Here is a 23037-nt window from a genome sequence, read left to right as displayed (position 1 = left end):
GACAACGACATTTTACCTGCAACCTCTGTGAAATGCGGGGACATATGTTATTACTTCACCAACGTCCGGGGAACCAGCATGGAGCTGCAAAAAACGGCTGTGCCCTTGTCACAACAGCTGTGCACGATTCTGCTGGATTGCTCCTGGTAAGGACCATGAATGACCTGAACACCATGGTCCCAACATCATTGTGGATGCATCCGGCATCCCTGTTCCACATCTTGCTGGCCAATCAATGTCACACCAATACTTGCTGCCCACTCACAATAAGGGAGGAGGCAAGTCGACTACAACTGGGTGAAGGCCTTGTTCAGGAATTACTATGGTTTACAGCAAAAAGTGGCAAGAATGCTACAAGGAGAGCAGGGTCAGTCTATGACTCCGCAATGTTACCACAACAGCGAAATCCTACACGAAGTAGTGCAGGAGCTATGAAGACATTAGGAGAAAATGTTTCATACCTGGATTCAAACACAAGTGATCAGCCCTTCCTTTCAAACAAAGTCAACATTTGTGTGGAGGCAAACGTTTTTGCCAGATGGTGCAGATGCTTTACAAAACTTGAAAATGAAGTGAAATTGTTGTATCTTGGTGATGGTGAAGTGTTGTTTTGAAAATATATTTGTGATGCAAATGCAATAGATTGAACAATATGGAAGGAGTCAATGACCAACGAAATGTTTTGTGATTCTTGCAGGATGACGGTGTATGCCTAAGGGAATTTGATTACCAAAGTGATTGATTATTTACTTATACTTGTAATGATGTTTACTAGTAGTGATTGATTGTTTACTTATATTGATGTTTAGATTAATGGTTAATATAAACAAAAACAAAAAGATGAGGGAATTGTGGAAGTGTAACTCAGTGTAACATATTGATTGGCCCTGGTAACTTATTAATTAACCTGGTAACAAAGCAGATACATTTTATGTGTATGAACAATGTAATCTCTTGAAACACCTGGTCAAGGCCCCAGGCTAGAGCACCCCCCCCTGCTGTGATTTCCATTTACACAGCAGGAGGGGAGCGAGCTGATGCCAGGACTCGGTGCGATGCATGACCTCGGGACATTAGCGGAGAGGAGATTAAGTCCAGTTTGGCGATATAACGAGAGCAAACGTTGAGTAAAGTACACTGGTCCTCAGAAGCCCTGCCCGACGGAACGATGGAATGAACGAGTACTTGCTACGTGAAGCGCTGACCGAACGGGAGTGTCGGATGGAGAGAAGGACCAGCGAAAAGAGTTAAACCTGATCCATTATATTATGCGGTATCATTTTGGTAATTGGATGAAGTGAATACAGTTTAATAAACGAGACCTTTTGTAACCTGTGTCCGGTCTTTGGAGTCCTGTGAGTCCCCCAGTAAATTCCCTGACAGCGTGTAGCCTGTTAGTGTGTGTAGTTGGTTGGGCACTCCACCACTGTGAGGATGTCGGCCAGGTGAGGCCGCAGGTGGGCTCTGGGAGCCGGTAGAGTTGTGGATGGGGCCCGAGGATCCGGAGGACGGACCCGGGTAGCCCAGTGCCAGAGGGCACCGAGTGGGGTGACAGAGCCAGGAGGGGCCTGCCCCAGTTAGATAGGTTAGGGTGAGGAGCTAGGTAAGCTCGGGTGGCAACTACAGTGGTGGAGGTGTGCAGGTGGGTAGACCTGCTGGGAGAGCTACACCTCGCAGCCCAGAAATTGTGTGAGGGCACCGGGAGATGAATCGGGGGAGTGAGACCCCAAATTGAGAAGCACCACAGTTTGGTCAATGGGAATTGGTTTTTAGAACCCATAGTGTAAGTTGGCCAGTGGATTGGCAGGGAAAGACCCCGGGTAGTGTAAAGTGTGTTAAAGTCATTTAGAAAATAGTTAGGATGAAGGATCTCCTCGCACCATCTGCATCCACTCACCTGAGGTGACAGGTACTCCACACCATGCCATGTTTAATTATTTTTGATGCAAATGTTTTGGATGGTGAGACGCATCATGACGTGGGTGTGACATTGTGCTTTGATGTTCCATCTCTGCCTCCTTATGAGGATTGATGATGAATTTGGTGATGGCAAATTTTGAAGTAGAGGGATTGTGGAGACGAATTTGGTTTAGGGGAAATATGGGGAAGACGTGACAGTAGTGACGAATTTGTAAATGTGTAGATTTTTGTACATATGGGGTAAGGGCAAGGGTAGGGTAGGTGACAGGGGGGTGACGTACGGTAGGGACGAGCTTTCTCACTTCGCCCTCCGTACGCATTTCGCCTTGCATTGCCTTATTGATGTGTACCCTTGTGACCTTACCCCTCGCTCAATTGTCTTTCCCCTTTTGTCTCCCACATGACCTGTGCGCCATTGGGTGCCGAGGGGAGCGTGCGTGGGTCGGCCATTGTGCGCCCGAAATTCCCAGAACCAGCTGTCTGCATCGATGCACCACATTATGGACCACATGTCTGTGGCCGAGCACCACTTATGGACCCCATGGGTTGGGGCATGGCCCCTCTGCTGGAACCGGCCATGAGGGCCCGAAATCTTGCTGGCGGACCTTGGCCACAGGGCACCGATGCCCCACAGGTGAACCACACTAGTCGGCCCTGTGGGCCATAAATAAAGAAAATAAAAAGGACACATTGGGCACACTTTATTGCAAATAGGCCGCCAGTAAGCAAAGCAAAAGAATGACAACAGCTGGAAGACAAATAATAATAACCAGCAGAGGGAGCCGAAGAGCAAGAGATCACCTGCAGGGTTAGGGGTTGTTTGGTTATTTTTTATTGATGAACAGTGGTGACTGCACTGATTGGTGCTTGAGAATGTATTGGTGTGTTTTTGGGTGCGTTCATGGTGCGTCGATGCAGAGCAGACTGTCTCCCCCCCAGAAAGAACAATCACAGGTCCTGGGTTAGTTTTGTAAATAAAAATAGCGTCATTGTAAATAATGCTTCCCACCGTCACTGTATAGTTTGAAGACCATTCCGCAATTCGGTTAACTGTGGGCATAAGTCTGTTAGGCAGGGTGCAATGGAGCAGCGGGACACATTTATTTATGTTTTAAAACTGTCGCACTCAGGGTCAGGTTAAAAGTAGAGGGAACTACACCTACGTGTCACACTAAAAGTAAAAGTTGTAGGCCCGGGACGTGCCTAAGAGGAGGAGGGTGCAGTGTTGCGGATATGAGGACTGTATATTTTTTTTGATTGTGTTGTATTGTGGTAAATTGGTGTGAATTATTATTATTGTTGTTATTGTTATTCTGTGCCTCCTGCCTCCGGAGCTGTGTAAAGATCAAAAGGGCGTTCCATAATTAGTCCACAAGCATACACGTCAGCCAATCATAGAATATCCATGTTCAATAGTTATATCTTATTCTGTGTTTTAGGATAAGGCTGTGTCTCCCATTAATAGAAATACTCCATTGCACCAGTGAAAGAGATAGATTCCCTTCATTCCCACTCCCAAAACTTCCATTCCCATTCCCAAAACCTCCCTTCCAATTGCCTTCCGCATTTTGGGCGGTTTTCTTCAACCACCATTGGCCACGAGGTAGGGTTGGGGAAGAAAGGCGTGTCTCCACCTCGTCATAGAGGGGAGGAGTGAGCCAGCCCCACTCGACCAACCATGAGCCAGGGGTTCGGCTAGAGAGGGCGGAGGAAGAGTGATCGGGGAGGTTCGCAAAGGTTGAGGGGCGGGGGCCTATATAACCCAAGGCAGGGCGTGTCCAGAAGGAGATGCGTTTTTACAGAGGAGAGCAGAAGACAGAAAAGCCTGGAGTTGGTCACAAGGAGTTGGTCTGAGTTGGTCTGAGTCGGTTGCCTGAGGAGGGTCAGTGGTTGCGTTGGTAAGGAGTCGGTGGTGAGGAGTGAGAGAAACAAGAAAGAGTTGAGGGTTTGGACCAGACGAGTGGGACAAGGCCTGGCAAAGCACGCGACGAAAACAGCAGCCAAAACAGCAGCCAAAACAGCAGCCAAAACAGCAGCGTGGGGCCTGGCCTGAACGGCGGCTGCTAAACGCGCCGGTTGTGCTGCGGGACCCCCTTGGACCTCCCTCTCCCTCCAGCCATCCACATCCTGCCATTCCTGCAATTCCCCGCGTGAGTCAGTGTCTTTTGTTTGTTCTGTCCTGGGAATAAGTTAAGTCTGTAGATAAGCTAGTATTTGCACTGTGTCACCTGCGTCTTATGTGTTGTAAATAAAACGTGACTGCTTGCTTTTTGCTTGTGTGTAAATAATAATAAACCCAGTCACCCTTCTGTCCGTCTTCTCGTTTTATTCCTTTTCCTCTTTGCATTCGGTCGTTTTAGTCTTTTCCAGATTGGGCAGCTACGGTGCGATACGGCCAAAGTTCGGGTGGAATCGGGTAAGTTTGTTAGGTCGCGGTCACCAACCGCTCGGTCTACAACATCTAACCGCGATCTGTATATATATATATATACAGTGGAACCTTGACTTACGAGTTTAATTCGTTCTGTGACCGAGCTCGTAATTCAATTTGCTCGTTTCTCAAATCAAATTTCCCCATTAAAATGCATTGAAATGCTATTAATCCGTTCCAGCCCGCCAAAAACCACACCAATTTTTTTTTAAATATGCAGTATATATAAAAATATCTCGCGCTTTATATTTCACCTGTATGCAGCATACAAGTTGGCAGGATGGCCTGGACTGGAGGTACGCACACTTGACTCTAAACTGTCCAGCCTGGGTTTGAATCCCGACCCAGCTATAACCTGTCATGTCGGTGTTTCACAGGCAGGGTGATTCATCAATGTGTGTACCGCTAAACTGGGCGCCCCGTTTGCGTCCCATTAGTTGTTGGATGTTAAGGATCTCACCGTGTCTTCCACAAAGAGAAGGCGAGCTATCGCCGGCACTCTGAACAAGTTGTGGCCTGGCATGCTCTTCTCCTCTGCCGTTATATACGTCCTCCTCGGCATCTTTTTCCAGAAGAGCCCTGTCTCGTCACAGTTGAAGATTTGCTGGGGGATGTATCGTTCGGCTTCTATCAGTTTGGCAAAAGTTATAATAAAATCTTCAGCTGCCTTCACATCTGCCTCACCAAGTCGACAACACGCACACCTCGCTCATGTTTTTCGACGATTGCGTGTTTTATATCCAAGCACATCATCCTCTTCTTCTTCTCAGTACTGCCCTTGGCACTCAATTACTTAGGACCCATGGTTAAAACTAAGAAATTTTCCAAAATAACCAACATGCGAAAACAAAACAGCAGCGATATACGGCAGATATGCTTGCACGGCAAGATAACCACGTGACCGGAACCCACCTGGTGGCGGCTGGCGTAAGCTCCAAAATAACCAACATGCGAAAACAAAACAGCAGCGATATACGGCAGATATGCTTGCACGGCAAGATAACCACGTGACCGGAACCCACCTGGTGGCGGCTGGCGTAAGCTCCAAAATAACCAAAATGCGAAAACAAAACAGCAGCGATATACCGGCAGATATGCTTGCACGGGCAAGATAACCACGTGACCGGAACCCACCTGGTGGCGGCTGGCGTAAGCTCCAAAATAACCAAAATGCGAAAACAAAACAGCAGCGATATACGGCAGATATGCTTGCATGGCAAGATAACCACGTGACCGGAACCCACCTGGTGGCGGCTGGCGTAAGCTCCAAAATAACCAACATGCGAAAACAAAACAGCAGCGATATACGGCAGATATGCTTGCACGGCAAGATAACCACGTGACCGGAACCCACCTGGTGGCGGGTGGCGTAAGCTCGTAACTCAGATCTCGGCTCGCATCTCAAAGCAATAAACCGCCCGAGCGATGGCTCGTATCTCGGAAAACTCGTAAGTTGGTGCACTCATAAGTCAAGGTTCCACTGTATATATATATATATATATATATATATATATATATATATATATATATATATATATATATATATATATATATATATATATATTGTTACGTTTGCAGGGGGTAGACAATGATTACCATAGACCAGGTAGAGTGCATAAATTAGCATGCTCTGTGTGTTGCGATGAAGAAGAAGAACCACCATGTAATAAGTAGGGAATTTGTATCAGCCCGGATGTCATGTAAGGTGTATCTTCGTCCCCATTATGAGGAGTGGGGTATGTTAATTGGCTCAGGGAGTATGGGTAATTTATCCCTTGTATGTCGTTACCTCTGTAAATATTTCCTTTGTCCCTTTTGGCACCACACCATAGACATTAGCCAGAATCGCCCATTAAACAGCTCACTAATAATAAAACCTACCGGAAGCCAGGATATTGAGCGCTGCCGCTGATGACATTGACTTTGGAAGCGCACAGGATGGGTGGGCCGAGGGCCACGCCCAGAATGGCAGTGATTGGTGGGGGGGCTTTGATTGGCACAAGGCCGGGGTAAAATGGGACTTGCTGATAGGAGCAGGAAAGGACTGGTTGGGAGCGACTCGCTGATTGGCGAAGCACCCCAGATGACGCCAGAGCCTGGGTGATAAAGGAACGCGCTAGCAGACAATTTTGGGTCTCCCTTCTTCTTGGCTTTTCGCTCGAGTGGACATTTTCTTCTCTTCTCCTTGGCTCCTCGCTCTTACCGAATTCCATCTTGCGCTTTTTCTCACCTGGACCTCATATGAGCGGTGGCATTTTTCTCTCGGACTCAAGGGAACAATCGTGAACAGCCGTGTTTGGAGATCTTGCTGGTGGTCATCAGGAGGAAGAGCGGCGGCTTTCCAAGCAAGAGCGACGGGTGGACATGCTTCGCGAGCCTAAAACCATGCATCCCGAGCCCAAAGCCATGCATCCCAAGCCTAAAGCCATGCATTCCGAGCCCAAAGTCATGCTTCCTGAGCCTAAAGCCATGCATTCCAAGCCCAACGCTATGCATACCGAACCCAAAGCCATGCATACCGAACCCAAAGCCATGCATCCCGTGCCCAAAGCCATGCATCCCGTGCCCAAAGACATGCATCCTGAGCCTAAAGCCATGCATCCTGAGCCCAAAGCCATACATCCCGAGCCCAACGCCATGCATCCCGAACCCAACGCCATGCACCCAGAGCCCAAAGCCATGCATCCCGTGCCCAAAGTCATGCTTCCTGAGCCCAAAGTCATGCTTCCTGAGCCCAAAGTCATGCTTCCTGAGCCTAAAGCCATGCATTCCAAGCCCAACGCTATGCATACCGAACCCAAAGCCATGCATACCGAACCCAAAGCCATGCATCCCGTGCCCAAAGACATGCATCCTGAGCCTAAAGCCATGCATCCCGAGCCCAACGCTATGCATACCGAACCCAAAGCCATGCATACCGAACCCAAAGCCATGCATCCTGAGCCTAAAGCCATGCATCCCGAGCCCAAAGCCATGCATCCCGAGCCCAACGCCATGCATCCTGAACCCAAAGCCATGCATCCCGTGCTTGCAACCCTTACTCAGTTGGTGATTTGATGGTATTTTTGGAAATAGCAGGCCAATGGTGGAGAAGCAGTGGATCATTTCCAAATTCCTACCTTGTAGTCTCATCTCTCCTCTCTATTTTTCTACTATCAGGTAATTCAGATTTTAATGTTATTAAATTTTGAATTGACACCAAATAAGGCCAACATGTACAATTTTTTCTATACAACTTCGCATGTAACACAAAGACAAACCCTTAAATTCAAAGAGCTAAATTTTACTCCCACTTTTTGTCCCACTTGCTCTTGTTATCAAATAGTCTTACAAAAGAGATTCCAATCTAATACTGGAGTAAAGGGGCAAGTCGATGAATCACTGTAACGTCTCAACTTGCTTTTATCGACAAGGAAATAGTGAGGCCATTTTGTCTATCGTTACCTTAATCTGTCAGCTGCCACAACATGTATGGAGTCACCTCATTCTTACCAATGGCTATGTAAGCTTGTGCCAGCATGTCAGTAGCTTCTACGACATTCATTCGGAAGGTAGAACAAAATTTGATAATCGCTCATACCTGGTGTACAGATGTCATTGATGGAACCCATAAACATCTGCACGTCACTACGAAATGTGCATTTGCACCTTGTTCAGGAGGGATGATGCAATACTGTCCAGCGCATTGCATCATCACATCTTGGGGTATACTGGAGTGCAAGCTCGTGGATGGAAATGTCAAAAATAGCCTCACGGTAAAATTATTACCTCTGTCACCGAAGGTGGATGGAGGTTTAGTTTTCACCTCTGTCTGTGTGTCTTTGTCTTTGTTTGTCTGTTTGTTTGTCTGTGAACAGGATATCTTAAAAAGTTATGGACACATTCGGATGACATTTGGTGGACAGGTTGGGTGTGTGACAAGGCCAAATTGATTCGATTTTGGTGAAGATCCGTATCCGGATAAAATAATTATTTCAGTGATTCATCATTGAGAGATGGGGTCAAAAACGATATGTAGCATGGTATCTCAAAAAGTTAGGGACGGATTATGACCAAACCTGGTGGATGAGTTGGGTAGTTGGCAAGAACAAGCTGAGTAGATTTTGGTTTAGATCCGGATGCAAATCCGGCCAATCAGTGGGATACATCAGCCTGGAGGAGGTATGCACTCGACCGAGTGCCATTCTAGTTACCTTCGCCAGAGGAGAGGGCATTGCATTTGGGTCCATTTGTCTGATTGTTTGTGCGCACGTCATTTGCCAATGTAGACTACAATTTTTACACATTGTCAATGCTTTGCTCACACCAATTAGAGCAACATAACAATAACAGCTTTTGATGCTTACAGAGTTTATGAAATAATATCTGCGGGTAAAATAGGGCAAGTTTCCAGATGGTGGATCCGAACCCACAGCACCTGCTTTCAAAGACTTTCAAGGATTTCCAGCAGATCCGCAACGCTGAGCTCACCTAAGGTGCCAGAAGAGAAAGTGCCCGATGTGTCGGTTAGCCAGGGCACGCTGCAACAGGAAGTAAGCAAGCTCGTTTGCCAGGTATGCCTCATACTTCAGCACCTGCACCAGCTGCAGTAGGTATTGAGCAAGTTCCCCGTCGCTGTAAAGACAAGTGCATCAGGGTTAAGCTGACCTCGGGAGAAAATAGAGAACCCCGATGTCTTATCTACTTTGTCTTACACTCAGCAATATGAAAGGAAGGTTTTGTGGAAATTTCTTCTTCTTAAAAGTAGCAGCAGTGGTGCAAGCTTGCAGGTCTTAGCCCTCCCCAATACAATGGCTTTACAGGTGGCACCTGAGCTGATGAAGGCAGCGGACAGCAAATGCGCGTACGTTGCGATCCGCATAAGTGTAGTCGAGAAGCTCAAGTGCAGTTGTTGGTGGCAACGATGGCCATATTTGGAGCAGTGCCTGCAGCTGTGGAATGAAGGAGAGATGTGGGAATGAGAAAGGCGCGCAGGGGGAGAGGTATGGGGATGATCCCAAATATGAAGCAAAGGGGATGAGGTCTGAGGTAGGTGGGGATGGAATGGAGGTAGCACGCAAGAATTATTGTGTTCCTGTGCACGATGACAATGAAGATATTGCCACAAGCATCCCCAGGCCACCAATATCTAGGCTTTACTGGAGCGGTCCAAAGCACGCAGCGGTCATCAATTTGCTTTCAGGGCTTGATGCGAGTCAGTGACCAGGAGACATTTACACACACATTATAGAGAGGCCGTGGGACATCGAAAACAAAGAACAGCTTATGAGTCAATATGAAGTGACTTTTGCTTCATTTTTGAAAGAGCAACAGCCGATCCTTGGCTCTCGGCACTTCCATGAGCCTTAAGCTCTATTTGAAATAACTAAGGCATTGCCCGTACTATATCTATATCTAAAATTATATCCCCCCCCTCTATTTACATGAAATGGTTTGGTCCAAAGCGAACGGCTTGCGAGTACGGTGACAATCCCCCCCCCCTCTATTTACATGCAATGGTTTGGTCCAAAGCGAACGGCTTCCGGAGTTTGGTAAAGAAATCGCCATCGCGTGCACAAACGCGCAGGAAAGCGAATGAATCGCAAATTCGGTTTTATTAGTTTTAAAACATAGTTTAACGCCAACATAGTTTGCAAACGTGAAATAAATGAATACGCTCTCAAATGTGCCATCCGAGGCAGAGTGTGTCCTCCACGTTCGGCACACGCGATCGTTCGCTGCTCTCTGATTGGTTGAATCGTTTTTTGGACATAGCTCGGTAAGTAATTGTCCGATTAATATGAAACCTTGAAAAGGCACATCCTCGGGTCCCCAGCAATATACCTGGCAAGTTAAAAGTATATCGGACCCGTGGTTGTCGAGAAACAGCGGTCACAGACAAACAAACGTACAGACGTACAAACGTACAGAGATTACTGGAATTATAGATAGATACATTAAAAAGGCAAAGAAAATAGTAGGTAAGTCAGAATAAAGCAAAAATAACACGTTTCACTCATTCGGGAGGGTTTCCACTCCAAATCGAGATTTGAAATGTAAAGCCGATGCAAAATAAATAACATCAAATAAAAATAACAACAACAAATGACAAAGTTCTACAATTGACAACAACAATTATCATCAAAAGAATGCGGATTTTAACTTCATGTCATCTCGATGTTTTGCCTTCTTCCTGTAACACTGATCCGGAGTGTGCGATGTGATGGTGATGCGGTGAAAGCGCTGAGTGGTATTTGAAGTGCGTGTGCATTGTAGTGTGGTGAAGAAGAGACTAAGTGTTAGAAAGAGATAATCATAATACTCGGTGATTGCACTCAGCACTCCGCCTTTTGATATGCTGAACCTCGTCGCACAAGCATCAATTGTTGCAACTCTCCAATCGTATCTTTCTCGCTTTTTTCTCTCGTGACTTAGTTTTGTGACAGCCGCATAAGTCTATGCTCCGGCTTGTCTGTCTCAGCTTAATTCGGCTTCATGCTCGATTGATACATCTTTCATAATGTCTTTTTTCTCTTCTTTTTTTTTGGATACCAGGTCGAGGCTCGTGTAAGAGCTAACATTGATCACAAAAAAGACAAACTGACACATAAAACATAAAACATATGATAAAGGGAGCGGGAGAACAAGATGGAGAGCAGGGACGTCGGGAGATCTGTGGGAGGGAGAGGGCTTGGGGGGAGGAGGCATGGGAATGGGGGGTGGGGTGGGAGAGGTAAAAAAAAAACATGGACTCTCCTAGGACTTCCAGGAAAGAAGTCGGTATTTCAAAGAAGTGGATCTGGGGTGAATTAACGGGGGACTTTGTATAGTTCTGTTTGGTGTTCTCTTACACGTTCTTTCCCGTGTTTGCCCTGGGCCATGAGCCATGATTGCCTTTGAGGGGCTCTGCAAGATAATGATTGCCAAATAGCCCCCCCTTCCCAAAATTAAATAAAAATCACACTCAAGACATAAAATGCCTACGTTATAGCCTGAAGGCCTACAAGATGCCCTATCACATGATTTTAAACTTGTGGTTTTTCTAGGTAGCATGCCAATTTACATCAAGCTTTCAAGGGAACTCTCCCTACCCACAGATCTTTTTGGCAAAGCTTGAATCCCTTGTATGTGGATTACAAACCCCCATTGGTCCAGTCTTTCAATGTCATATTGATCCCGTGCTTCTTACCCAGAGTGTGATGACTGAATAGCATGACTTCATGACTTGTGTGAGAGGAGGGAAAAGTAGAAACTGTGATGAAAGGGGGGGGATGGAGCGAGGAGGGGTTCAGCATATCTGGAGCTAAATCTTGTAACGCTACAGCAGATGCAAAACATGCCAAGACCATGATCATGCCAAGACCATGCCTTGGCAAAACATGCCTTGGCAAAACATACCAAGGATCAAAAAGTTATAACCTCACCTATTATTGGAACTATTATTGGGATATTATCGGGACATAAAAAAATCTCTACAGGATGAAACCATGACATCACCGCACTGAATCACCACCGCATCATGCAACTGACTGGAGGACTGAATGCTGGGACAACTGTGCATCATGAAGGAAAATAGGTTATCAAATAGGAAGATTGGAGGAGAGAGGCAGAGTACCGCAATAGAGTGAATACCTCCTAGTATATTTACCGGCAGGTCTGTACAATCCACCGGTGCTTGCTCACAACCACATCCTATGAAGATTGCGCTGTATATATGCATGTGCAATTGCAAACGATGTTACGTCAACCAAATTTCTCTAATTAAACCTCCCCCTCCCCAACCCTCTCCCACCACACTCCCAAATAATGACAAAATTTCCTGTTCGATGGACTCCAGTATAAATTGGAAACTTTTTTACAGCTTTATGTAACATCGTTTCCCATATTTCCAAAATATATATTTTACCTTACAAAATCGAGACTTATGGAAAAAAGAAGTTTCAGGAGGTAACTAGAACGGCACTCAGTAGAGAGCATACATCCGCCTGGTTGGCCATATCACTCAAAGGTGAAGAATCACTTTCAAATTTAAAAAATCCCCATATCCGAATCCATATTCAGATCTTCACCAAAATCGAATGTGTTTGTCCTTGTCAGACACCCAACCGGTCCAAGTTTCGTCCAAATCCGTCCACAACTTTTTGAGATATCCCGCAATGTATCGTTTTTTTATCTCCCAATGGTGAAGATTCACTTTTTAAAATTCCAGTAGCTGGATCCGAATCTGGATCTTCACCAAAATCTAACCATTTCGTCCTTGTGACATACGCTACATGTCTGCCAAATTTCGTACAAATCCGTCCACAACGTTTTGAGATATTTTGTTCACAAACAAACAGACAGACAAACAGACTAGAAATCGGTCGGAGACCGAGGACTTGCCGGAATGTACATTTTTTTCAGGGGTTTTGGTTAGAAGGGAATCGGATAATGTTTGACAGAGTTATTAGTAAAAAAAACAATTTTTGACCTTGACTTTGACTTTTCAAGGTCACATGGTCAAAGGTCATGGTGCCAAATTAAATGTCGTATGTGACTTCCTCTATGTCAGTAACAGTAAGTGTATGCATATCTCTTGTACTTTTAGAGTTATAGTCGTTTGAAATATATTTTAAATGAAAACTCGATCCCCCTGATTTTACGTTTTGGGTGACCTTGAGCTTGACCTTGGGCCTAGAGAGTAATTGGGCTCAGTCTATTCCAAGGCAAGGCAAATATGTGTGTAAAGTATGGCGATGCTATGTGCAACGATGTAGACGTAGTACTGCGCACAAACAGACAGACAGACAGACAGGCAGACAGACAGACAAACAAACCAACCAACCAACCAACATACTTGCCGGAATCTTTCCTCCTTCAAATAATGACAATTCTCCCGGAATTCTCCCGGAATCTTTTCCAACAAGTAACAAACAGACAGGGGTGAAAACATCATCTCCATCCACCTTTGGTGGCGGAGGTAAAAAGGCAACAAACTGGTAGTGGGACTACAGTTTTATATAATAAGCCAGGAAATGAATTAACAGGAGAAGAGTACAGACAGAATTTTTTTTTTTTTTTTTTTTTTTTTTTGTATACAAGATCGAGGCTCGTGAAAGAGCGAACATTAATCACACAGAAAGACAAACCGACACATAAAACATATAACATCGGGAGCGGTAGACAAGATGGGGAGAGAGGGGGAAGGACACAAACACAACATTTGAGAGCAGGGACCGAGAGACATGGAGACATCGAGAGATCTGAGAGAGGGCGAGGGCTTTGGGGGGGGGGGGGGGGCATGGGAAGGGGGCGGTGGGAGAGGTATAAAACATATGGACACTGCCAGGACTTCCAGGAAAGAAGTTGGAATTTCAAACAAGGTGGATCTGGGGTGAATTAGCGGGGGTAGAAAAGATCAAGGTTTTGGATGGGGGAAGATAAGAGATGGTGGTGAACAGCTGTTTTAAAGACCTGGAGGGAGGAGTGGGATTGAAGGGAGTGAGGGAGTTTGTTCCAGAGGCGGGAGAAAAGAGGAATGAAAGAGTGAAGGTGAGCAGAGAGCCGAGATTTCGGCAGTTTAACCATCAGAGGGTTGCTGGCAGATCTTGTGCGACCTGTAGGAATATTTGGGGGACAGAGCACAGAGAGAGCTGGGGGTGCAAGGCCGGAGAGGAGTCGGTAGAAGACAGAAAGACCACCTACCTGCCTGCGGTGAGTGAGTGAAAGGCCCTCAGAGATAGCTTCATCGCGGGAGATTCCAATAATTCTGAAAGCTTTGGTTTCAACAGCGTGAAGCCGAGATAGGTGTGAGGCAGGAGCACCGGCCCATAGGGGAGAACAGTATTCCATTGAGCTGCGGATGAAAGCCTTGTATGTGGTGAGGAGCTCAGGTGTGCCGAGGAAGGACTTCGCACGACGGAGGATGTCCAGTCGGCGACTGGCTTTGGAGGCCAGCTTGGAAATGTGGTTTTCCCAAGAAAGATCATGGCAGATAGTGAGACCCAAAATCTTGAGCGACAGAACTTCTTGGAGAGGATTGTTGAGAAAATTGGAGAAATTGGAGAAAAAAACATAGAAACCTCCAAGTGAAAGGGTTAGGTTAGGAAGGATTAATGGGGGTACAAATGATTGTGGGTGAGGATGGAGTGGGGGGGGGGGGGGAGTGGGGGTTACATGAAGTCCTGGGGGAAAAGTCATAGGATAAAGCAGCCTCTGGAAGGCAGCTGTGCAGATGGGTGAAGCAAGGAAGTAAGTGCGTCAAGGTGAAGAGAAAGCCTGGATTTTGGAAGTTTAACAAGGAGAATATTACATAAAGAATATCCTCATCCTGCAGATAATGGGGGAAGGGTCGGTGGACTGAGAGAGCCTAGGGATTGAGATCTGAGGAAAAGTGGGAAAAACAAAGGCCCCAACCTGCCAGCGATGTGAAAAAACCTTGGCCTTGTCAATATGAAATAATGCAAAAGGTCGCCTATCGGACTTTAATCATGAGACTACTGCAGATGCATGAGAAATTGCGTTATATTAGGATGCCTTGTTGGGGCTACTAGAGAGGCTGGTGCTCTACAAGGCCTGTGTCCAAAAACTGCTGCTTGGACTCGGAAGATATATGTCTTCGAATGCCTTCATTAAAGAAAAGGCCTCTGGCAGTGCAACTTCCAAAGCAATGAATCGGAACTCATGTTCCGGTTCCAATTCCAGATCGGACGACATTTTAAGCTAGAAAATATAATTTAGCGGGAATGCGTCAATGAATACGCCTCCGCCCGAGTTAGATGTCTGTTGCACTTGATCTCAATTAAAGGTCACATGAAAATCAAAGGTCACACGAGAGTGAGAGAGCGCGAGTGAGGAAAGAGAGATAAGTAGAAGAGAAAATCCATCAGATGCTTAGAACTTGAGTTATGATCTGCGAAATGATTTTCAAAGGGCACATGGCTATTGACCTGTTGACCCCAAAGTTCAATCAGTTCATCGTTGTATTGCAGTCCATATTGTTACCAAGTTTGGTTGAAATCCCTCGTGTGGTTCACAAGTTATTGTGATAACAAAGATTTTCAATTAAAGGTCACTTGACCATAGGCTTTTGACCTTTTGAACCCAAAATGGAATGAGTTCATCTTTACATCATCTTACTATAATTCACCAAATGTCCATCCGTCCGTTCAAAGGTACCGCAAAAATGGCTCAACCGATCGCAACGATATTTTGGGTGGGTATTCCTGGGACCCCTGGGAGTAAAATAGGCTAGATTGTTTTTCCAAGTTTTCCAAGATTTCCAATTTTCCAGTTTTTCCAAACACGATGGAATAATATTAACCGATATGAACAGTGATGTGGCTTTTGTTGAAATTCTACAAATACTGTTTATTCTACGTACCAGGAGAGAGTAGATCGACTCCTGACGAACTCTTCCTATATAAATGTGCGGCTCCGAAGTAACATGGCAGCGTGTGCAAAGCGACTGAGAAACAGGTGTAGCGGCCGCTTCCGTGTTACAGATTCGGCGCGCACTCTTCACACATAAACGTGCGACTGAGAAAGACGTGTAGCCGCCGCTTCCGTTTTGCAGAATTAAATCTTTTTTCAAAATGGGCGCCATGTACTGTTTAGATTTTGATGATTTGCGTGTGATATGATTCAACAGATGTTTATATGAATCGTTTAAAATTAAAAAAAGCCTTCAATTTCTGATATTTTGCCTTTTCATTTGGGCCTCCCAATTGAAGCCCCACCCATCGGGCGGGTACCGTTGCTAGTTGTACATAATTGTACCAAGATTGGTCAAAATCCTTTCAGCGGTTTACAAGTTATCATGGTAAAGAAAATCTGCGACACACAAACATGGACTGACAACCTGAAAACATAATGCCTCCATTACCTTTGGCTGCAGAGGCATAAAAACAATGAAAGGTAACTGTTGAAACCCAAGTGTCTAAAAATTTGAAAGGATTTCGAAATTTACTCTTCCAAGAAAACTCGATCAAACTATCATTTAGATAAACCCAAATCATTACGAGGTTTCTTCTTTTTCGTCTTCTTCTTCTTCTTCTTCTTCTTCTTCCTCTACCCGATATAAAGTGTTATGTCGAATGGTACTAAGCTTCTGCCCCTCCCTTGACCACGATACTCTTCCACTTCCCTCTCCTCAATCAACTGTCTCCACTCTCCAACCACCCCCGCCTTATCCGCCTTATTCATATCCCTCCTCACACAATCAACCAATCACAACCACGGCCGACCTATTTCCTTCCTACTTCGCTCCCTCAACCTATCTGCTTTCTTCGCAATTCTCACTTCCTCCATTCACACCAAGTGTCCAGCCCACTTTATCCGGCTCGTTAACAATCACCCCATCAAGCTCATCTGCACACCAATATCCACCCTCAGTTCATCCATCCTCCTTCTATCCACCCTCTTCACACTCACGATCCTGGTGATCCAGATGTTCTCGGTGGACAGGTTGTGAACGTAACAAGGATGAATTAATTAGATTTTGGTGAAGATCCGGATCCAGATACGAGAATTTTTAAAGTACTTCTTCACCATTAAGAGATAGGGCCAAACACTATACATACAAATATCCCAAAAACTTAGGAATGGATTCAGACAAAACTTGGTGGGCAGGTTGGATGTATGACAAGGAGAAATAGATTCATTATGGTGAATATTTGAATCTGGATCTAGATATGAGAATTATTTAATTTTTTAAGTGATTCTTCATAATTGAAAGATAGGGCCAAAAACAATATGTAGCATGATATTTCAAAAGGTTGTGGATGGGTTATAACAAAACTTGGTGGATGAGTGGTTAAGTGACAACAACAAGCCAATTCGATTTTGGTTAAGGTCCGGATACACATCTGGCCAATCAGTGGGATACAAAACACAAAACTCTTCTCCATGAACTGTCTCAGCATGAGCATCTCATCCGTCATTCCCCTACCCTTTCTAAACCCGTGTTGTTCTTCACCTATCTCCCTCTCCATACTCTTCATTATTCTCCCGTCCAGAATCCTCTCTAGTACCTTCATGACATGACTTAAGAGAGGAATGCCTTCCTCCCCATCCCCGGATTCAGGACATCACCCTTCATCTTATATACTGGCAGACTTAGCTCTGGCCTCCAATCCTCTGGAATTGAAACCCTCTCTCATACATACATTCAACAGCCTCTTCGTCCAACTGAGTCTGACTTCTCCCGCTGCAAATAGCATCTCCATACGCACCTAATCAATGGCTGGCGCTCTTGCCTTCTCCGTTCTCTTTAATGCAGTCTGCACCTCCTCCTCTGTGGTCTCCACTAATTCCACTTTCCCCTCTACATATCATGGTTGTTCCAACTTACCAATGCTTCCTCCCTGGCTCAACAGCTGCTTCAATTTTATCTTTCCAATTACTTCAATACTGCTCCCCTTTCTGACACTAACTAGCTTCCCGTCGCCATCCTGAATCGCCCCTACCCTCCCCACCCTCACCATCCCCTTCATGTCCTTACCATCCTTCATCGCTGTCACGAGCCAATTTATGGATCTTCTCACCATCCTCTTCCAACTTGTTGTGCACCTCCTCTTCCATATCATTCCTTGCCTTATCCACAACGCTCCTTGCTGCTTTCTTCTTTTGCCCATCCAGGTGCAACAACCCCGCATCCGGTTGTACCTTCTATCCTTCATTTTCTCTATCCTTTTTGAAACCCCTTCTTCTCACCGACTACCTTCACTACTTCCACTGTCCACCATACCTGGATTCCATTTCTTGATGATGTACCCTTTCCTGATGTTCTTCCACACAAAACTTAGAACTGCAATTTCCATAAAAACGCCTCTCTGTACATCTTCTACTCCTCCAAACCTTCAAGGCTTCTTCACTAAGTTCCTCATACTTACGCCTCACCATACTTGGCTCAGGCTATTGAATTTTAAAGCCTAAAACATAAAACATTATTTTCATGTGATTGAATGAGCTTGAGTGGTATTGTGAAGCATGTACCTGTGCCACATCCTCATGTTTATGCCACTTCGTTGCAAGAAGCAGTTTTGAAAGGATGATTGGTATGTCGCGGCAATCTTGCCGCAAAAACCACACCAAGTCCTTCTCATCCTCAAACAGCGGGGAGCTCGAGTCGCGCTCCGCTATGTCACGAAGCTGCTGTAGGTGAGTCTTCGCACCATGGGTCTGTCCAGGCAGAAATGTATGTCCTTAGAATAAACAGGAACAATCCCTAAAGTGGAAGTAAGCAAGCCCAGCATTTCCCTTAGTGGAAGTATGCAGACTGAGCATCCCTCTTGAACAGGAGTTTATTTATCAAGAGAGACACACACAAAGACAGAGAGAACCAGAGAAAGAGAGTCAGACACAGACATACAGATATACAGAAACAGAGAGAGACAAAGGGAAAGAGATAGAGAAAGAGAGACACATAGAAAAAGGGAGACACACATACACAGAGACAGATAGAAATAGACAGAGAAGACAAACAAAGAAAGAGACAGATAGAAATAGACAGAGAAGACAAACAAAGAAAGAGACAGATATAAATAGACAGAGAAGACAAACAAAGAGAAAAGAGAAAGAGAAAGAGAAAGAGAAAGAGAAAGAGAAAGAGAAAGAGAGAGAGAGAGAAAGAGAGAGAGAGAGAGAGAGAGAGAGAGAGAGAGAGAGAGAGAGAGAGAGAGAGAGAGAGAGAGAGAGAGAGAGAGAGAGAGAGAGAGAGAGAGAGAGAGAGAAAGAGAAAGAGAGAAAAAGAGAGAAAGAGAGGAAGAGAGGAAGAGAGGAAGAGAGGAAGAGAGGAAGAGAGAAAGAGAGAAAGAGAGAAAGAGAGAGAGAGAGAGAGACAGAAACACAAGATAGACACAAGAGGGTAACAAGAAAAAGAGAGACACACAGAGACACAGGCACAGATAGAAACAGAGAAGACAGACAAAGACAGAGACAAAAAGATAAACACAGCTAGAATGACAGAGACTGACAGAGACAGACAGAAACACAAGATAGACACAAGAGGGTAACAAGAAAAAGAGAGACACACAGAGACACAGGCACAGATAGAAACAGAGAAGACAGACAAAGACAGAGACAAAAAGACAAACACAGCTAGAATGACAGAGACTGACAGAGAGAGATAGAGAGAACAGAGAGCGAGAAGCCCCTTACCTAGAGTGGCTGTATGCCTTGTCTGGGGCGATATCCATATTTTTAAAAAAACACAAGAAAAACACAAAAGGGTAACAAGAAAAACAGATAAGATAAGAAGAAAATAACTTACTGCATTTGTGTTGATATGTCGACTCAAGTTGGCAATGTTCAAAACATCTGCAGCTTTCTCCAGCACCTGTGACAGAGCCAGCCAGTCGATTATGCAACTGCCAACACATGTGGAATGTATTTGAACATTTCTTCATCAATCATTCCATTGAAATTTCCATCAACATTTTATGAAATCACCCAGGAGTTGACCACCCCAAGTTGAAGTAATCTCCCAGTAATCTCAAAAATACATCTGTGGACCGATTCACCCATTTCATCGTACACTTGAGAAATGGCATAATAACTTGCTGTTACAATTTATAATCCGATTAGTATGGCCTTGACATGGTGAGATAATTACCTCCGAAATAAGTACCTGTATCTCAAAAGGTTATGGACGGATTGCGGGGAAAACTTAGTGGATAGGCTTGGTGTGTGACAAAGATGAATTGATTAGATTTTGGTGAAGATCCGAATATGGATACGAAAATCTTTTGATTTTTTAAGTGATTTTTTTCCATCGAGAGTTACTGTATGGTCAAAAACGAAATATAGTGCCATATAGTGCCAGTGCCGAAATATAGTGCCATATAGTGCCAGTGCCGAAATATAGTGCCATATAGTGCCAGTGCCAAAATATAGTGCCATATAGTGCCAGTGCCGAAATATAGTGCCATAGAGTGCCAGTGCCGAAATATAGTGCCATATAGTGCCAGTGCCGAAATATAGTGCCAGTGCCGAAATATAGTGCCATATAGTGCCACTGCCAAAATATAGTGCCATATAGTGCCAGTGCCGAAATATAGTGCCATAGAGTGCCAGTGCCGAAATATAGTGCCATATAGTGCCAGTGCCAAAATATAGTGCCATATAGTGCAAGTGCCGAAATATAGTGCCATAGAGTGCCAGTGCCGAAATATAGTGCCATATAGTGCCAGTGCCGAAATATAGTGCCATATAGTGCCAGTGCCGAAATATAGTGCCAGTGCCGAAATATAGTGCCATATAGTGCCAGTGCCGAAATATAGTGCCATATAGTGCCAGTGCCGAAATATAGTGCCATATAGTGCCAGTGCCGAAATATAGTGCCATATAGTGCCAGTGCCGAAATATAGTGCCATATAGTGCCAGTGCCGAAATATAGTGCCATATAGTGCCAGTGCCGAAATATAGTGCCATAGAGTGCCAGTGCCGAAATATAGTGCCATATAGTGCCAGTGCCGAAATATAGTGCCATATAGTGCCAGTGCCAAAATATAGTGCCATATAGTGCCAGTGCCGAAATATAGTGCCATATAGTGCCAGTGCCGAAATATAGTGCCATATAGTGCCAGTGCCAAAATATAGTGCCATATAGTGCAAGTGCCGAAATATAGTGCCATAGAGTGCCAGTGCCGAAATATAGTGCCATATAGTGCCAGTGCCGAAATATAGTGCCAGTGCCGAAATATAGTGCCATATAGTGCCAGTGCCGAAATATAGTGCCATATAGTGCCAGTGCCGAAATATAGTGCCATATAGTGCCAGTGCCGAAATATAGTGCCATATAGTGCCAGTGCCGAAATATAGTGCCATATAGTGCCAGTGCCAAAATATAGTGCCATATAGTGCCAGTGCCGAAATATAGTGCCATAGAGTGCCAGTGCCGAAATATAGTGCCATATAGTGCCAGTGCCGAAATATAGTGCCATATAGTGCCAGTGCCAAAATATAGTGCCATATAGTGCCAGTGCCGAAATATAGTGCCATATAGTGCCAGTGCCGAAATATAGTGCCATATAGTGCCAGTGCCGAAATATAGTGCCAGTGCCGAAATATAGTGCCATATAATGCCAGTGCCGAAATATAGTGCCATATAGTGCCAGTGCCGAAATATAGTGCCATATAGTGCCAGTGCCGAAATATAGTGCCTGATGGCAGGAAGTTGAATTCATTTGGTGTTAGCGCTCGTGTGCTGTGGATGTTAACAAATTCCTTACTGATCAGTGTTTTATCATTTAACTTGATTTCCTGGTACAGTTATCTTAATGTGCGGAATAAGTCACGATTGAGAAAGGTCATTACACTGGCATTTAAAGCTGTAGGTGGGCCTTCAACTAGTCTGGAGTCTCTTTACTTGCGAGCATTGAAAAGGAAGGCGGTGCAGGTGTGTACCGATGAAAGTCATTTCTTGAACGGGCTTTTTGAAAAACTCCCATCAGGGAGACGCTTTCGTGTAATGAGAATGAAGAAGAACATTTTCAAAAGGTCATTTGTACCATGTGCAATTCAAATGCTAAATTCAAATTCCTAGACATTTTGCTGTGTCGTCGATCTTCCATATTTTATATTTTATATCTTTTTATATTGTTTTCTTATTCCCTTTGTGTTTTATGTTTTAATGATGGTCAACTTACGGTGTCACCAAAGAATAATTTCCCTGAAAATGGGACAATAAAGTTTATTATTATTATATTTCAAAAAGTTATAGACGGATGACAAATCTAGATGGATGGGTTGGTTAGGTGACAAGAACAAGCCGATTAGGTTTTGGTTAAGGTGTGGATCGAGATCCGGCCTATCAGTGGGATACAAAACGTAAACTGTTCAGCCTGGCGGAGGGAGGTATGCACCGAGTGCTGTTCTCGGTTCAACTTGTATTGGAAATGAACGACTTACTGACGTGAAAAATAAGAAGACCACATCTTAAGGGATCATATACCGGTATTTCTTATGTACTCCTGGAGGGTGGGGAACTAGGTTGAGAACATTAAAAGTGAGAAAAAGAAGAGGATGGAGGATTACAGGCTAGAGAAAGAGTAGGATGTTTGAAGAGTGGGGATGGTAGACAAATACATTTGGAAGGAGATTAAGGTAATAGGAGGAGAGGGCAAGCACAAGGTAAGCAGACAGGTAGATGAGAAGACGAGGGGTCAGGTGGGAGCACACAGGGAGTTAAAGAAATTCTGCTATATATACATATTTGATAATAAAAGACTGCTGAGGTCTGAAACAAATTGTTTAGATATGAGGAGGAATATATATTTAAATTTATAAAAAAGATTTATATTGTTGCGGATCTCAAACGTCGGCCTTCCCCTTACCAAGGGGGGATGAATCCCCTTGTCTTTTATCTAGCTGACGTGATCCGGGGCTATGACGTTCCTTCCGGTCAGCGCTGAATAGGGTGGTAGGCCGAATGATTCCTATTACCTAATTACCAGCGCCTCCCAGGAAGCAAGGAAATAACCCCACCCGAACCACGGTTGTAGGTGGAAACGCCGAGCGATAGCGAGCCGTGATCCGAGCTGTTAACAGGAACTAACCCGATTTGAGCGGTGCCGAATCATGCCACACTTACCCAATGGAGGAAAAGACTGATACGGTCAAATTAGGAAGAAACAGGAAGAACAATTGATTTATTAATAATTTGCACAGGAAGAAGGAGAAGTACACACAGTGAAGCCTTAAAAACAGTCTTAACTTATCCCCTGGAC

The 23037-nt window shown here is 44.8% G+C and overlaps 1 protein-coding gene across 2 annotated transcripts in view; it reads right to left on the bottom strand.

Moving 5' to 3' along the window:
* The window catches only part of PIK3CD (phosphatidylinositol-4,5-bisphosphate 3-kinase catalytic subunit delta), a 196784-nt gene that overhangs the window by 85683 nt on the left and 88064 nt on the right, over positions 1 to 23037 (bottom strand). The window contains exons 11-15 of one of the 2 annotated variants that reach the window (XM_068112234.2): positions 19581 to 19646; positions 18305 to 18490; positions 11520 to 11582; positions 9161 to 9282; positions 8822 to 8965 (exon numbers count right to left, since the gene is read on the bottom strand). In XM_068112234.2, the coding sequence (XP_067968335.1) occupies positions 8822 to 8965; positions 9161 to 9282; positions 11520 to 11582; positions 18305 to 18490; positions 19581 to 19646 (581 nt within the window). The remainder of the gene's footprint in view (positions 1 to 8821; positions 8966 to 9160; positions 9283 to 11519; positions 11583 to 18304; positions 18491 to 19580; positions 19647 to 23037) is intronic. The other variant, XM_078775658.1, reaches the window with a different exon arrangement.

This window comes from Myxine glutinosa, chromosome 4, assembly GCF_964187855.1.
Source record: "Myxine glutinosa chromosome 4, kmMyxGlut1.1, whole genome shotgun sequence".
Taxonomy (NCBI): domain Eukaryota; kingdom Metazoa; phylum Chordata; class Myxini; order Myxiniformes; family Myxinidae; genus Myxine; species Myxine glutinosa.
Note: the sequence above shows the minus strand (reverse complement) of the source record. Positions and strands in the feature narration are given on the sequence as shown.